Source organism: Herpailurus yagouaroundi, unplaced genomic scaffold, assembly GCF_014898765.1.
Source record: "Herpailurus yagouaroundi ecotype Mexico unplaced genomic scaffold, PumYag 139, whole genome shotgun sequence".
In the NCBI taxonomy this organism is placed as follows: Eukaryota; Metazoa; Chordata; class Mammalia; order Carnivora; family Felidae; genus Herpailurus; species Herpailurus yagouaroundi.
Window position 1 is genome coordinate 84,123,159 of NW_024412394.1, and position 17,348 is coordinate 84,140,506.

Here is a 17,348-nt window from a genome sequence, read left to right on the forward strand (position 1 = left end):
ATGAACCATGAGATCATGACCTGAGCTGAAGTCTGATGCTTAACTGACTGAGCTACCCCTGCGCCCCTGTAGGTAAATATTTTTAATTGTTGCTCAGTTGATGCAAGCCTATCATATAAACTGAAAACTCAAAAAGATATTCTAAATAGCAACTCCCCAAATTAAACTCTTAATCAAAAGGTAAGTGATTTTGTGGGAAATCAGCTCTGTAGATATTGGATTTGCCAATCTCTATAATCATGTAAGCTAATTACCTATCATAAATATTACATTTAAATATAATAAATAATAATATATAAAATATATATATTCCCAAAAATTAGGTGTTTTCATTACTCTAATAAGAAACAATCTTTCTACTAGAAAGTCACTATAACTTACTAAATATTTATTATATACATCTTCTCCTAAACACTGTGGGGATTATACCAAGAAAGAGATTCAGATTCTGTTGTCAGCAATGTTGTAATCTACGAAGCAGTTGGTTCTCATAAGACAAGCACACAAATAATTTCAATTACATTCAAAATGTGATAAATGCAATGATTAAGGCACGAAAGAGTAAAGTGATTCAAAAAGGAAATTATTACATCCAATTAGAATACTTAGGAAAAACTTCTTATAAAGCAATGGTTGGCAACCTTAACTGCTCATTATTATCACCCTGGTAGCTTTAGGAAACTCTGGTAACCAGACTTCACTACAGACTATCAGAATATCTCAGGGAAGTGGCCTGAGCATCAGAATATTTTAAATCTCCCTAGGTGATTGCAATGTGCAGCCAAGTTAGAGGACCATTGTTATAAAGGATGGGGGTAGGAAGGAGTAAATAGAACTGAACGATGGGTAAGATTTCAGTTGAAAGGAAGAAGATACTGGAGAACGCGGAAGAATCTTCTCCCCATATGGCTGATTATTTTCAGTTTTCAAATCAGAGCCCAAGTATAATATTCTTTCAAATGCTCTGAAAAACTTCACTGATGATAGTAATAATAATGGTAATAAAAGCTGACACATTTTTATAGCCCTTGCTATATGACAAGTATCATTCTAAGCACTTTAAATATATTTCAAAATTTAATCTTCCCTCAAACACTAGGAGATAGAATTGTTATTCCCATTTTTCATGAGAGGAGGGTAAATAACTTGGCAAGGTTGTACAGCTAACAAGTGGCAGAACTAGAATTCAGATATAATGACTTCAAAATCCATGTTGAAACATGGCTAACAGGAGCTAGATGTTCCTTATCAAGACTCTCATGGAATCCAGGCATATTTCAATCACACCATGAATCACATCATATTGCAAATGTTTACTAGATTTCTCTCCTCAGCTCATCATTTATTCATTCATGCATGCATTCAATAAACAACTACTGGAAATGTGCTTGGTACTAGATATACAAAGTCATATATGTGATATTTTATCTGTCCTGAAGTTTTAGTCTAGAGGAGCATTCAGCAAACTACAGTTCACAGGCCAAACTCTGCTGGACATCTGTTTTTATAAATATTTTTTTATTGAACCACAGCATGTCCATTGGTTTATATATCACCTATAGCTTCTTTCATGTTACAGGATCAGAGTGCAATAGTTTTGAGGGAGACCATCTGGTGGCAAAGTCTAAAATATTTACTATCTGTTTTCTTATAAAAAAAAAAAAAACTTTTGCCAACCCCTGGTCTAGAGAATAAGGCAAATAAGAAAATCATCAACAGGGGCACCTGGGTGGCTTAGCTGGTTGAGCATCCGACTCTTGATTTCAGCTCAGATCATGATACCAGGGATGTAGGACTGAGCCCCAAGTCGAGCTCCATGCTAAGCATGGAGCCTGCTTAAGATTCTCTCTCTCTCTCCCCCTCGCCCCTTCCTCTCTCTTTCTCTAAAATAATGAAAAAAAAATTTAAGAAAATCATCAATGACTATCCAATAAGGTACATGTTATTGGTGACCAAGATATTATGGGAATATAAAATATATCTAGAGTAAGTTACATATATAATAGAATATTATTCATTATTATGAATATTGGAATAATGGAATAATATTATGGATGAATATTTTCAGCCCTAATAAAGGATGAAATCTTACCATTTGCAACAACATGGATGGATCTAGAGAGTATAATGCTAAGTGAAATAAGTCAAAGAAAGACAAATACCATGACTTCACTCATACATGGAATTTCAAAAACAAAACAAATGAAACAAAGAAAAAAGACACAAATTAAAAAAAAAAAGACTCATTACAGAGAATAACCGATGGTTACCATAGGGGAGGTGGGTGGGAGACTGGATTAAACAGAAGGGGATTAAGAGCACACTTATCAAGATGAGCCCTGAGTAATGTATGGAACTGCTGAGTCACTATATTGTACATCTGAAACTCATATAACACTGTATGGAAAAAAAAATAATTCTAATTTTTTCACCCACTTCCCTAGAGTGAAAAAAAAACAAAAGCTACCACTTTGTATTGTTTTCAATTGTATAGATGTATTCATCTATTAACAATAGTTTTACAAATATGAAATCATTGCAATTTACTGTACCTGGAAAATTCATAGGCAGCTCAAATGGTTGCGGACGTTCACAACCCTCAATGTGCTCACAAATTTCAGCTATGATCTTCTTAATTTTGAGACCAATAATTTTAATTACTTCTCCTGTTGATAAACAGCATTCATTTCCAAACATTTCATAAATGGAACCTAAAAAAAAGGAAGAGTTGAAACAGCTTTAAAAAAAAAGAAATAAGGAAGAACAAAGCAAGAGTCTAAAGCCTCATCTAAAGTGTTTTTATTCAGTTCCTCTCCTAGCTACCTACTTACTAAATAGGAATTTAATCAAGCTTGGCAAAATGTACAGCATGTACCAAGAAAAATATTAGATTTTCACTTCATGCACTGGGCAAAATATAAACAACCTTATTTTTGTTATTATTGTAAATTAGATTTATGGTTTCCTCAGCACCTTTAGCTCATCATTCCAAGGTCAAACTACAAACATGTCTTCCCTCTCTGGGATTTATGATCTATTTTTGCTGGGTCACAGAATTAAGCTCCTGTGAGTCAACAATGATCTAAGTATGTATTACAAACAAGGTTGTATTACAATCCAAGATCCAAAGATAGAAGGTCTGCACAACAGGGCCTTATATTAACAGCATCCTATCTACTTATTAAACCTGTTTCTCTTCATCCTTGTGAATATAAGATTTTTTGTCCATCTAATCTCTTGATTTTTGACAAGCTGGAAACATCTCTTGATATCTTAATGGCAATAGGGGGCAGACCAGCCCAGATAAACTGAAAAGCTTCACTGTAGGTCAGAATTTCAGTCTCTTTCCTAATAAACCTTTTATCATAGATACTAAAGTTAAGCTTTCCATCCATTTATTTTCCTTTTATCTCCTGATGGAAGGAGAGCGAGCAGTGAAATAACCAGAACATGAACGACAGGAAAGAGAAGAGGCAAAAATGTCTGGATAATCTACCCCAAGTAAAAAGGGAAACAACTCGAAAACTACATCTCTGAGGTATTATTACTTTACACCTGAACAGTAAATGAAAGGCTGATGTAAAAAAAAATTACAGAACTGTGGGGATTTAAACATATCAATTTTTCCCTACCTCCAATATGATTTATATCCTCTTTACCATACTAAAATGTGAACAATATGAGTACAAGATTTCAGGTTGGTTGGTTTGCTTTCTGAATTCTTCTTTATTGAATCCCGTCCTCATAGAATCTTACTGATATATAGCAGGCACCGAAAACATTTTTGTAGTATCATTGGTTATCCTAAAAGTTATTAAGAGTGGCTTCCAATCTAGCATTAAACAACTCTGCCACTGTAACAGAATGTCAACAGGGAGCAGGGGGGCACACGCGAATTAGAATAATTTAAGGAGATTTTAACAAAGGGGCAATTTACACAGAGGCACAGACAGTTCTGGGCAACGCAAGAAAATAAATATCCTGACCTCACTCTTCTCCCTCCGTCTGATCCTCTGCCAGGGTACCCTTCTTTGGCCAAAGTCAGCCAGAAGCCAGAGGACAAGGAAGCTGCTGATGCCGCCACAGAAGTCAGCCTCCAAGGTAGAAAGTGGAAATGCAAGTCCAGCACACCATTCTTACTGTTCAGTATTTAATGAGGACCATTTTTGCAAATATGCTAGTATATCTGCTCAAGTCCTGAGTATGTACTTTCATAACTCCCCTTTTTTCTCATACTATTCCCTTACTATGTATGTGTTCACAACGTTCATTAACTCCCAAACATAGTTTGTTAGCTGTCTCAAATCTTTTGTGGAACAATTGGAATATTTTAAAAAAATAATACCAAATATATAGTGGCATCTTCCTCCAATGAACTCAGAACAGCTATTTTTTTATGATCCACATTTGGCACTTAATCATATACTAACATGTTATATCTTCAGTATTTCTCATTCTGTACTTACCTTTTTATGACTTTAGTTTGTATTACTCTCCATTCAAACCTCATGAAAGAAAATGTTGCATTATATTATTGCATAACTACAACACATCCACCACTCTTCCTCATTCATTCAGTAAACTTTAATGAAAACCTACTATGCGTCAGGCATTGTGATTAGTGGTAGGTATCAGAGATAAAATGCATAACCTCTTCCTCCCAAAAAGCACTGCCTTGAAGCAAACAGACAAATAAGCACACACTACAACATATTATCAGAAAGTTTTAACATAGAAAATACAGCACATTGTGGGAGAATATTGGAAGCATTTAATTAAGCAATTACAAGGTAAAGCGATTAGGGAAGGATTCCTGGAGGAGACAACAGCTAAGCTGAGCTTTAAAGGAAACAACAGAAGATGTTGGAGAGACAGTATTTGAAAAGGCACTGAGATGTGAAAGAGTTTGATACATTCTGGAAATTGTAAGTAGTTTGTTAATGTCTCAAATCTAAAGTAAGGAAGGGTAAGAAAGAAGACTAGAAAAGAAAAGGAAGTCCAGATCATGCAGCATCTTTATGAAATTACCAATAAACAAAGAAGTCAAAGTCTAATGCAACCTCAAAGTCAGAGAATCTTAATTTTCAGTTATCTGGGTCCAGGATCTGATATCAATTTGATGAGAGGTCATATGTATCTAGGGGCTTGCTATCCAAAGTGTGGTCTACTGTATCACCTGGGAGCTTGTTAGATTCTTGGCCTGACCCCAGAACTGCTGAATCAGAATCTGCATCTTTAACAAGATCTCCAGATGACACATAAATACATTAATGTTTGGGAAGCTGTGATCTAGGCCACAAATGTATAACTATAAAAAAAAGTTCTGTTCTGAGACTGTTCCAAATTAACCAGAAAGGGAAGGACATGCCATACAAAAGCATTCAGTGACACTGAGCTGGAGGACATTGTAAATGGGGACAGGGAAAAAGAAAGATTTTTAGTCAGGAAGTGACATGGTAAGATTTTTCTTTGTCACATGAAATAGAACATGAGCTGAAGTCCGTTAGGCTTAATATCGATGCGATGAGTGTCTAATTGTAGATGTAATGTATATCAGACTGCCTTCTCAAAGGTTCCACTGGAATTCAAAATTAAAAGATGAATTTATGCGAGATTATATATCAATTCACAGGACTAGAAGCTAGAGAATTCTACGAGGAGAAAATTCTAAGAGTATTAGTCACCACACAAAAAGGTTTTGACTCTTCAGGTCTCTTTCCAAGAATCTCTCCTTTTGAAAAAAAAAAAGTCACTTCTTTCAGTCATACGAGGAAAAGAGCTTCATGCAAATACTAATCTTTTATATTTACCTTTAAATATTTGTGACTTTCAATTTTCTCTAACCAAGAATGCCGTTAATTCATTTTTAATAAAGAAAGTGGTTGCTGACACAAAACACTAAAAAGTTATGTCCATGAAAGGTAGCAAGAACGTATGGCAAATCACAAATCCCTGAAACTTGAAGGGTTCCCGTACTCTATTACCATCAACATAATGTCTCCTAAAATATATTTTTCCTCAGTGAAAATGTAAAATGGTTAATTTTTAAAATAGCCAACTTTCATAATCTCAGAATGAGCACATATAACATATGTAATTGCCTTTTAAAAATTTGCTGAGATATGCCTGAACTATGTGTTTATGTATAATACAGATGTAGATATTAAAATAGTTTTCATTTCATTTTAACCATGACATATATTTTGAATATGCAAATCTCAAATCTATTAAATCTTTATAGACTGATTCTTTCCAAGTCAGAGCATATGTATTCAGGATAATGCCAAACATCAGAGGAAGCTGGAACAAAGCAGCCTATTTTCAGTGATCAAACATTGCCCCTGAAGGCTGTAATGAAAGAGCCATGTGCCTTTGAAATCACCTTCTCTGTAATGCTACTTTGCTCAATAAAAATGACACATTAATATCCTTTTATGAGCTCATCCCTTATTTGACAATCCATATAAGCAATGCTATGATCACATTGGAATAGCCAAAACAATTGGTTCAATAGATTTTCTTCCATTTCGTATACAAAGTTAAAAGCATGTGGCAATCAGGGAGAAGGAAACTTACATTGTTTAGAGGCTATTTTCCCTTTACTCAAGAGGTACCCATTCTCTCCATTCCCTAATTCCTTCCCCTGCCCTACCAGGTCACTCACTCACCCCTTTATCTCATCAGCCTTTCAAAATTCAACAAAACCTAAAGATTCAGCTCATATTCATCATCTTCTTCAAAGTCTTTCTTGATTCTTACACCTAGGTGAGAATTATTCTCTCCTCTGTGCTCTAAAGCAGTTTGCATGTATCTCCATTATAGCCCTTATGTGATTATTATCACAGCCCTTATGCGATTATTATCACAGTCTGCTATTGGGATATTATCTTCTACCCACTGATATTATGTATGTTTTAGAATTTATCATGAGTTCCTAGAGAAGTGATAACTCTTAACTATATTTATACCTACCCTCACATTAAACACAACTAGTAACACAGTTTTTGACACTTAGTAGATCCTTGGTGAATATTAAATTATATATAACTTAGCTTTACTGTAAAATGACAATAAATTATTGTGAATATAGTAGAAAGAATGATTAACCAGCATATCATTTGACATATTTAATATCAAATGTACAAGCATATGTGAGATTAACCAGACAAGGCATAGATGGGTAATTCTACAATATGAATCTCTTACTCGTTAAGTTTCCTATTTTACCATTAAGTTTACCATCTTTATATTGCTGAACCTGAGGGTGGTGCTCATGAAACAATATGAGACAAGTGTAGAGTTAAAAAATTACATCTGCAAAGTTTGATTGGTATTGTATGACAGTGTATATAGAGCCTTGTCAGATTGGGATTGCCAGTGAAGATGTGTTTTTACTCGTCATAAACAGGTGTGAATATTTTTTCTTTGCTTAAGAATAGTGCAAATTACCAAGAAGAAGCTTTCCCACAAAGGAAACATGTAAGTATGAAAAAAATTTATTAGCAATGCCGTACTTGGTGGTTAAGGCATTCATTGTAGTGATAAATTCAATTTTCTAAATGAAACTCTACATAGTGTACCATAGGCTTAAAGCTTGAAGTGGCCTATGGCTGTAACAGACATTTACATGGCCAGTCTTCCGTAAAAAGACCATCTCCATCCCCTGTAAAGCAGAGACAAAGTTATTCCCACTATATGAAGAATATGCCTAAAAATAGATAGATGAACATCATATTGGAACGCAGCGTGGAAATAAGTAGGCATGAAACAACAAGCTTGCAGCTTTACTAGGGTTGGATACTACCAGTTGACACTGGATATACCACAGAAATGTATATAAATTTGAACACTGATAGGAAATGATCTCGAAAGGTCATACAGACTCTCTTACCCTACTGCCAAAATATCAACATAAAGAGGGCAAAACTTTGGCATCAGGTAGTAAGAAAAATGATGGCCACACTAAGAAAAATTAAGGTATAATGTCTCATCTCTATAAATATGGGGTTCTTGTGAGACCGGCATGTAAGTGTTATCCAGGAAGTTCAAGGTTAATGACAGGAATATGCTAGAAACTGTAGTGAATATTGGTGAGTCTCTAGAAGTATAAACAGGGAGCCAAACTACAGAAGGAGCCCAAGTGTCCATTGATTGATGAATGGATAAAGAAGATGTGGTATACATTAAAATGGAATATTACCCAGCCATCAAAAAGAATGAAATCTTGCCGTTTGCAACAGTGTGTATGGAGCTAAAGTGTATTATGCTAAGTGAAATAAGTCAGCTGGAGAATGAAAAATACCATAGGATTTCACTCATATGTGTAATTTGGGAAACAAAACAGATGAACGTATGGGAACAAAAAAAAAAAAAGAGAGAGAGAAAACATAAGAGGCTTTTAATGATATAGAATAAACTGAAGGTTGATGGAGGGAGGTGGGTGGGGTATGGGCTAAATGGGTGATGGGTATTATGGAGGGCAGTTGTTATGATAAGCACTGGGTGTTATAAGTAAGTGATGAATTACTAAATGCTACTCCCGAAACCAATATTGCACTATATGTTAACTAACTAGAACTTAAAAATTTGGCTGAAAGAAAAAGAGAAAGAAAAAGTATTAACACAGAAAAGCAATGAAGGCCACAATAGGTTGGAAAGGTTGAAGTCTGAGAACCAATATAGCAGATTAAAATAGTAGTGAGGCCAGAAACCAGAAAACGCCCACTTTTTAACCACTCTCTGTGATGTGTGTAACATTTAAATAACTAAGTTTTAGTGGCTAAAGAACAAAAATTCATAGTTTTCTATGTTAGCTAAAAACTTGATGTTTCATGGCAGAACCAATTAAATAGGTTCAATAAATCTATAATGAGTCTGCAAATTGGTATTAAGTCATCATTGTGGTTCTTTGTGTTCACAATTATCAGAGCAAAAGGATTTGGGATGTGTATGTATGAAATGAATATCCATCTCTCCTACACATCTATGAAACATTTTCCTATGATGATGGAACAAGTCAGTGGTTCTATATCTTCTGACACTACTACTGATCAAATATTCCCCACATTTTACCCAAGTTTTAACCCTCAAAATAATATCATAAATAGTATTATAATTTTTTATATGAACAATGTTGCACTGGAAATTGGTTTATTATTGTAGGAAGACCTTGGTTTCAAGTACATTTTACATACTTTAATATAATTGCCTATGTTTTCTACCCTAAATATTAAATAAAGGTACTATAGACTTCTAAGCCATTTAAAATAATAAACCTGTTCTCTTCATCTCATTTAATGAATATAAATATGCTGATTGAATAGATTATACATGGGCTCCAATGCACTGTAATGTGTTCATTCAATGCATAAAAATTAAGCTCTACTGTATTATAAATTTTCCTTAAGTTCATTAGCATTGAACACTTCATTAAGTATTCTGCCTATGAAATATGGTTGAGAAATTGAGAATAAAGTTTTAGAAACTTTTGTAAGAATTTTGAAGCTATTTTGTGCTCACCAAATTAAATAATAAAAGATATGCCTGTATTTTGTATGTCTTTGTTTTTTAATTTTATTTTTATAATAATTCATTTATATTGCATTTTATTGTAATAAGTACCAGCCCATAATGGACTGGGAAAACAAGAGAAATTGGTCCTTCACCACAGCCAGTTGATTCTAAACCATTAAGTACACATGTATGACCAAAGTCAATGAAGGGAACCAGGATACAGTCTCAGGAAGTTAGAAAGAGTGAAATCTGAACACACTGGGAAAAGGAAAGTTTTAAACGAATACACTAAGTCTTAGCCGGTATTATTAACTCATCTATCTCAATGTCACCAGCAGCCTGAGTGCCCTGGCTAAAAAACACAGGAATTTTAATCAACTTGACAGTAATAGTTCTAATTGAAAATTATTACATTGGCATTCTAATTTGTACATTATACTCCTCTGATTGTACAAGGCAATGCTTGAACCTAATTGACCCTGGATTCTTTGAGTTTTTGGACCTACACAGCTAAGATCCAAAGCCATGAGCAGGTGAAGTCCCCTAGGAGATGAATTCCATGAGTTCTAACTAGAGTGCCAAGTATTCTGCATGAGAGAGATGACAAATATCTAGACTATATTCTACCATTTTCCTCTCCCAGCACTAATCCCAATGGCACATGTCCAGCTGAATCCCAACCAGGCCTAATAATCAACTTCAACATGAAGTTCCAGGTGACCATCCATCAACTGAAGGTGGCATAACAGGTATGAAATATTTCCAGCCCAGTCCTGCACTATGACTTATCCTGTTTTAAGCCCCCTTGGCTGATATTTATTTATTTATTTATTTATTTATTTATTTATTTATTTATATTTTTAAACATTTTTAATCCTCATATTGAGCTAATTTACTCCCAAAGGCTTAGTTATAAGAAATCTGGCAGAAGAATATAGACTCCCAGAATCTACCATTTTTTTCCAGGCCATCTCTCTGAATTGAGGCATAAAACACTTAACTTGATAACAATCACAACTTCATATAGCTGGATGGCAGCCATAGGATGAGTTTCAATTTCATTTACATCTCTAAGCACAGTGCTGTTAATTCTAACGATCTCTTGAATCATTAGGTTTCTGTGTCAAACAGGAGCTTAAATACCATCTAATCCTACCTACATTACTACAATGACTGAGTCTCTATACAGCATATCTACCAAGCAGTTGTCCAAACTATATTTGAACACTTTCAGTGATTGATTCCAATTATTTCATAATTTTTTTTTAACGTTTATTTATTTTGGGGACAGAGAGAGACAGAGCATGAATGGGGGAGGGGCAGAGAGAGAGGGACACACAGAATCGGAAACAGGCTCCAGGCTCCGAGCCATCAGCCCAGAGCCTGACGCGGGGCTCGAACTCACGGACCGCGAGATCGTGACCTGGCTGAAGTCGGACGCTTAACCGACTGCGCCACCCAGGCGCCCCGATTCCAATTATTTCAAAGTAAATTACTCCACTTTTGAGCAATTCTCACTGTTAAGAACCTCCACATTTTATTAAGTGCAATATGTGTTCCTATAGGATATACACATTAGAACTATTTTTAGCCACTGGAATCATACAGAAAACAACCATTTAATTCTTCTTGATGGCAGCCTTAAAATGTTTGAAGATAGCTGTCACAGTTACCCTTTCTAACAAATCAATCCGTCAAACAACTGAAATATGTTCAGGGCCACTCCTTACAGCATAGGTTGCCCCATTATAAAACTATTTATAGTGCAACTTACATGAATGTGAATGGCATTCTCTGAGTTGTATAACATGGTATCATGCTTCTCAAAAAGTGTGCCCTTGAGTGTTTCAGGGAGGGTTAATAGTGCCTACTGAGGAGGGCTTTCTTCTTCTTCTTCTTCTTTTTCTTCTTCTTCTTCTTCTTTTTCTTCTTCTTCTTCTTCTTCTACTACTACTACTACTACTACTACTTCTACTTCTTTTTAAGTTTATTTATTGAGAGAGAGAGAGAGAGAGGGCATGAGCGAGCATGAGTGGGGGAGGGGCAGAGAGAAAGAGAATCCCAAGCAGGCTCTGAACTCAGCACAGAGTCCAGCACGGGGCTAGAACTCATGAACTGAGAGATCATGACCTGAGCCGAAATCTAGGTGGACGTTTAACCAACTAAGCCACCTGGGTGCCCCTCAAAGGTTTCTTGCCATGAAACTAAAAATCTTTGAATGAGGAATAAGGCAGCCATTTCACACTAGCAATATTTGGCTCTGCCATCCAGTGAGTCAGTAATTTTTATAGAAGATAAAGTAAAAATGTCCTAAGGCTAAGTAGTAAGTTTAAGGAAATAATATGCCATCAGTAACTGGATTCTTCTTCTGCATTTCTCCCACCATTAAAGCCAAGACATGAAGTTTATTTTCCCAGTCAAGGAGAGAGCTTTAGTCATTATTTAGTTCTGAGATTCAAAGAATTTGTCAATACTTGGGGAAATAATAATCCTGAAAAAATAGACTTTATTAGAAGGGGAAACTGTTTTTTTCACAACTGCCAAAATCTTTTTATGTGAATGTAAGAATCTAATAATGGAATATTATCATATAGTAGATTGTAGATGGGCAGGGGGCACTCAGTGCATGACATAAAGGAATTGCCTGTCCACTTGCAAAAGAATTAGTATTTTTTGTATTTGCAAAGATGAAAAAAAACAATATGTTATTTTTTACTCCCAAAATTTGTTCTTTGTGCCATGCCAGGAAAAAATTAGTTTTGTAAATCAAAGCTTTTGATTTATAAGAGCTGTTTCTTACTGAGAGAAGTAAAAGCCAGGTCCTAAAGAGGAAGGTCATAGAATTTATACTCCAAAGTTAGTTTGTAAAGAGAATAGAGGAATCCCAGACTATCTTTTGGGAGGCCAGCTGGGAAGGAGAGAGGTGAGCTCAATGGAGAGTCATCTTGAAGAAGATTAGTAGGGGAGAGGCACAGAGGCTGCCATAAGTAGCCCTCCCATTGTCCTCCATGATCAACTCCAGGAATCTGTGACTACGGTCTGGGACAAATGACCATTCTAATAAACACTAAATTAACATGAAAAAACAAGCTTAGTTTCTCAGCTCCTCACTTCTGTCTTTTAAAGGCTTCCTTCAATAGCTGCCTGAATGTCCACCCTCAGGTTTGATGATTTACCAGAAGGACTCACAGAATTCAGAAGAGCTGTTATACTTACACTCATAGCTTATTATGAAGAAATGATACAGACCAGCAGGAGACAAGGTTCCAGTTGTCCTTTCCCACTGAAGTCACATGAACAGAATGTAATTCTACCAGCAATGGTGGATGACAACATATATAAATTATTGTCAACCAGGGAAGTTCACTTGAGCCTTGGTGTCCAGGGATTACATTAGAGGTGAGTTACATAGGTGTGGAGTGCCCATATGACTGACCTTAATTACTCAATGTTTAGCAACCCCCTCAGAGGTCAAACTAATACAGCATGGCCCAGAACCCCAGACATAGAAGAACTGACGTTTACCATAAGTCACATCATGAACATAAGCTATCTAGAGTGGCCCAAGTTCCAAAGTATACACTCGTATCAGGCAAGATATTCAAAAGGAGTCAGTCAAAGGCCAATCCTTCCTTTAGATTGTGCAGAGTTTGAACATCCAAAGTCTGCTGAGTTAACCCTTTAGTATACACCATGTGTCAAGATTTTGTTGAAGCTTGTCAGAAGTTGTCCAAGACTTGTAAAGAGCAAAAACAAATAACAGCTGTCTTTTTAGTGGAGAGCCGAATATCATCTAGCAGACTCTTTAGAAACTGTCTGATTCTACAGAGATATGCAGCTTTGAATATGATTACATTGACTTACAGAAAATTGATAGAGATATAAATGATACTTAGCAATGCAAGTGATTATTTACCATTGAAATAAAAATAGATTTTTCCATTATACATACAATTGACCTATGCCTTGTACAAAAGATAACCCTAAACATTGCATATTCAAGGATGATAATTAGGTTTGAATACTGGAAAATTTATTTCAGCATTTCTGACTGTATTTTTGCATGCATGTATGTGCATGCTTGACATGGGTTTAATCTCTCACTGGTTCTCTGATTTAGTGAGTTTAATAAAATCTTTCATGTGTTCATTTTATGTTTATATGGGAGTGATGCTTTTATCTTTGTGAAAAATTTTATTCTATCAGGCTTACATTAGTTGCACAGGGTTTGCATTCTCTTTTCAATATGTCTACTTGTTTGTAACAGAGTGGGACCCTTGATTCCCAAAAGTGCATTGACAATGTGATAAACAGAATACTCAATGTCTACATTTGGGTGGAAATGTAAAATGTTGAAACTCACTACCCTTATATTTGTAAAGTGTTGTATAGGATTTATACTGCAGATTTCCTTTTCTGTTTTTGTCTGTTTCTTTGTTTGCCTGTTTTCCCTTCCCTGTTTTCTGATTTACTGAAGAATTTAAAAAAAAAATAATTGGGGGCGCCTGGGTGGCGCAGTCGGTTAAGCGACCGACTTCAGCCAGGTCACGATCTCGCGGTCCGTGAGTTCGAGCCCCGCGTCAGGCTCTGGGCTGATGGCTCGGAGCCTGGAGCCTGTTTCCGATTCTGTGTCTCCCTCTCTCTCTGCCCCTCCCCCATTCATGCTCTGTCTCTCTCTGTCCCAAAAATAAATAAAAACGTTGAAAAAAAAATTAAAAAAAAAATAATTGATACGTAAAGAGAAGATTAAAGATTTGTATTGTCCTCAAAATATATTAAATGTACTCACGTTCTTCTATCATGTGTAATATTTATTATAAGGCACCTATGCAAAATGTCTATAGTTTATAGTTTTATTCAGTGAATAATTTTTTTAATTTTTATTTTAATTCCAGTTAGTTAATCTACAGCATTATATTAGTTTCACAAGTACAATGTAGTAGTTCAATACTTCCATACATCACCCGGTGCTCATCTTGACAAGTGCACTCCTTAATTTCCATCAACCTATTTGACCCATTCCCCCCACCCTCCTCCCCTCTGCTAACCATCAGTTTGTTCTATATAGTTAAGAGTCTGTGTCTTGATTTGTTTCTCTATTCTTCCCCTTTGCTTATTTGTAAATATTTTAAAATAAACACTGATTAAAATCATTATATAGTTATGTGACTTAATAATATAATTTACTTTTGCAGATCAAGTAATTTTTCTTATAAACTTTTTCCCATTAAAACAAGTCTGCAACAGATAAAATTTCAATACTATTTTTAAGAATGATAAATGTTTTTTAATTTTATGTTCAAAAGAGATTGAGAAATTATAAAACATAATAAAATTCTAAAGTTCATTCTACATGTTAAATCACCCAGTTTAAAGAGCTCACCGTCCTCATAATTCTATGAAGTTTTGAAAACAGTGAAAGTTTCATATCTAATTGAGCTGACAGGTATAATATTTAAAGAATTTCCAGTACTCAATCTTATAATCACTAAATATCATCGACCGAGATCCTACACAATTCAGAACACAATACCAGAAACTAAAAATACAAAAATTCAACCAACCCAGCCAAACAAAAACAAAAGATTATTTTTCTTTGGGAAGTTTACATTTTAGGTAACTGGAAATTGAAGGCACACACAAATGGTAAAGAAAGAAAACAAGTAAACTAGTAGACACTTAGCATTGGCTAAGCCTAATAAAGTTTTTTGATATTTAATAGAACTGATCGTAGCCAAGAAAAAAGGGGATGAGGGTTACTATACTGTAGAAAAGAAAATTTGACTACTTTTTTCAGAAGATGTTCCTTTCTTTTGGGCAGAAAAAACACGAAGAGCTCCTTTAGTTATATAAACCGTTGTTGTTCTGGGAAAATCTCTGAGTCAACCACTGACTTGAAGGCAGCTGTGTTTAGCCAAATGATTTCTCTGTAATATTAATTGATATCTTTGAGCCAAAACTCTTTCTCTACACTGAGAAACAAAATAATGAATGGTTGTGAACCCAACCCAAGAAGCTCAATTCAGCTGCTGAAACAAATCGTAAAACAACAGTTGTTTAACAAACAAACACATATCTATTTCTTTCTTAAGTAACAATTTACTGGTAACTTGTCAGGGTTTATATGATATCTGTATTGGTTCCAGCTTTTTTTGTAACCTCTCATTTCCTCAACATGAGACTTTGTGTTATGTTCTAAGATGTCTGCTCCTGCTCCTATGATCATGTCCAAATTTCAGTTAGTGACAAAGATGAGAAAGAGAGATGGAGAAGAGGAGGAAACATTTCTTTTGTTTTAGTGGCATACAAAAGAAATTTCACACATCAAATACGTTCACAACACACTGGCCAAAACTTAATCAAGCCGCCCAGATAAGCTTCAGGCGAGCTGTGTAGTATCATTTTTAGCTGGGTAGCTGTGGTAACAGCTGAAACCATTACTACAAAAGAAAGAGAGAATAGATATAGTTAGGAGGACAATTAACAGACTCTCATCCAAAAGGTGAGGGAAAGGTATGTATATTTCATGATTTAAATTAAGCTGCACTGTGTCTGTAAATCTTACATTGCAGGGGTGGGGGACATATAGTTTTCTTTGAAATGCCAAAGCCAGGAGGTCTGTTGTTGAGGTAAGACTGCAGGATGGAATTTCAGGGCTGATCTTTATCTCTGCCGAAGAGATACAATTATCAAACCCACACACACACAGGCACCAATGCATGCATAAAATTCCTCTATCCATTCATTCTTAGGCATTTAACTAGGTAAAAATCAAAGATAAGAGTGCCACTCTAGGGTCAGGTTCAAATCCAGGATCTGAATTTAATAGATGTATGACTCAGGCAATATCGTCATCTGTAAAATGGAGATAGTACCTCAGTTTCCTTAACTTTAAAATGAGAATATTAATATTACTTTAAATAGTTACTTTGAGGATCAAAGAAGATAATTTTTAATGTTTTTTTAATTTTTTCTTTTTTTATTTTTGAGACAGAGAGAGACAGAGCATGAGCAGGGGAGGGGCAGAGAGAGAGGGAGATACAGAATCTGAAGCAGGCTCCAGGCTCTGAGCTGTCAGCCCAGAGCCTGACGCGGTGCTCGAACTCACAGACTGCAAGATCATGACCTGAGCTGAAGTCGGATGCTTAACTGACTGAGCCACCCAGACATCCCAAAGAAGATAATTTTTAAAAGCATATGGACCAGCACCCGGTATCTATTTAGCACTTAATAAATATTAGCCATCATTGATGTCATCATTATTACTGCATATGATGGTAAGACCAAATAAATTAGTATAATGTTATAGTATTGTAAGCTAGTGTGATTTTCTTGGTCAAGATGATAGATAAGTGGGCTCTTATGGATGAGGGTGGGGTTTTCCCTGAATGAAGAAGAAGAAGAAGAAGAAGAAGAAGAAGAAGAAATTTTCTTTGTCAATCACCCTAAGAAAGACAAGTTTATGGAAAACAGAAACTTGAGAATGGCAATGAACTTTATTCCCAACCTGTACCAATGAAACCTGGTATGCCATAAATAGGTTACAAGGGTACCGACATACTGGACTCCCTATTCCTTGAAGTAACCACCTGAGGTGGTTATGGAATGACTGGTGGTTTTGGCTGCTAGCCTCTGGCTGTAGGTTGCCTTATCTATGTACCCCATGTGCCAAATAAGTATTCCTATTATGTATATGTGTCTGACATAATTAAAAGAGTTGGGAGGAATGGTCTAGGAACACTCCTAGTGAAAAAAATACGTGCTTTCTTTCATATGGAAGTTGGCTGAGAAGTAACTGTTATACCAGTCAAGGTTACAGCCCTATAGCCATTCCG

At 35.6% G+C, this 17,348-nt stretch overlaps 1 protein-coding gene across 1 annotated transcript in view; it reads right to left on the reverse strand.

Moving 5' to 3' along the window:
- Nucleotides 1-17,348, reverse strand: part of THEMIS (thymocyte selection associated) — a 186,072-nt gene that overhangs the window by 139,650 nt on the left and 29,074 nt on the right. The window contains exon 2 of the mRNA XM_040474585.1: nt 2,553-2,711. Coding sequence (XP_040330519.1) covers nt 2,553-2,711 — 159 coding nt within the window. The remainder of the gene's footprint in view (nt 1-2,552; nt 2,712-17,348) is intronic.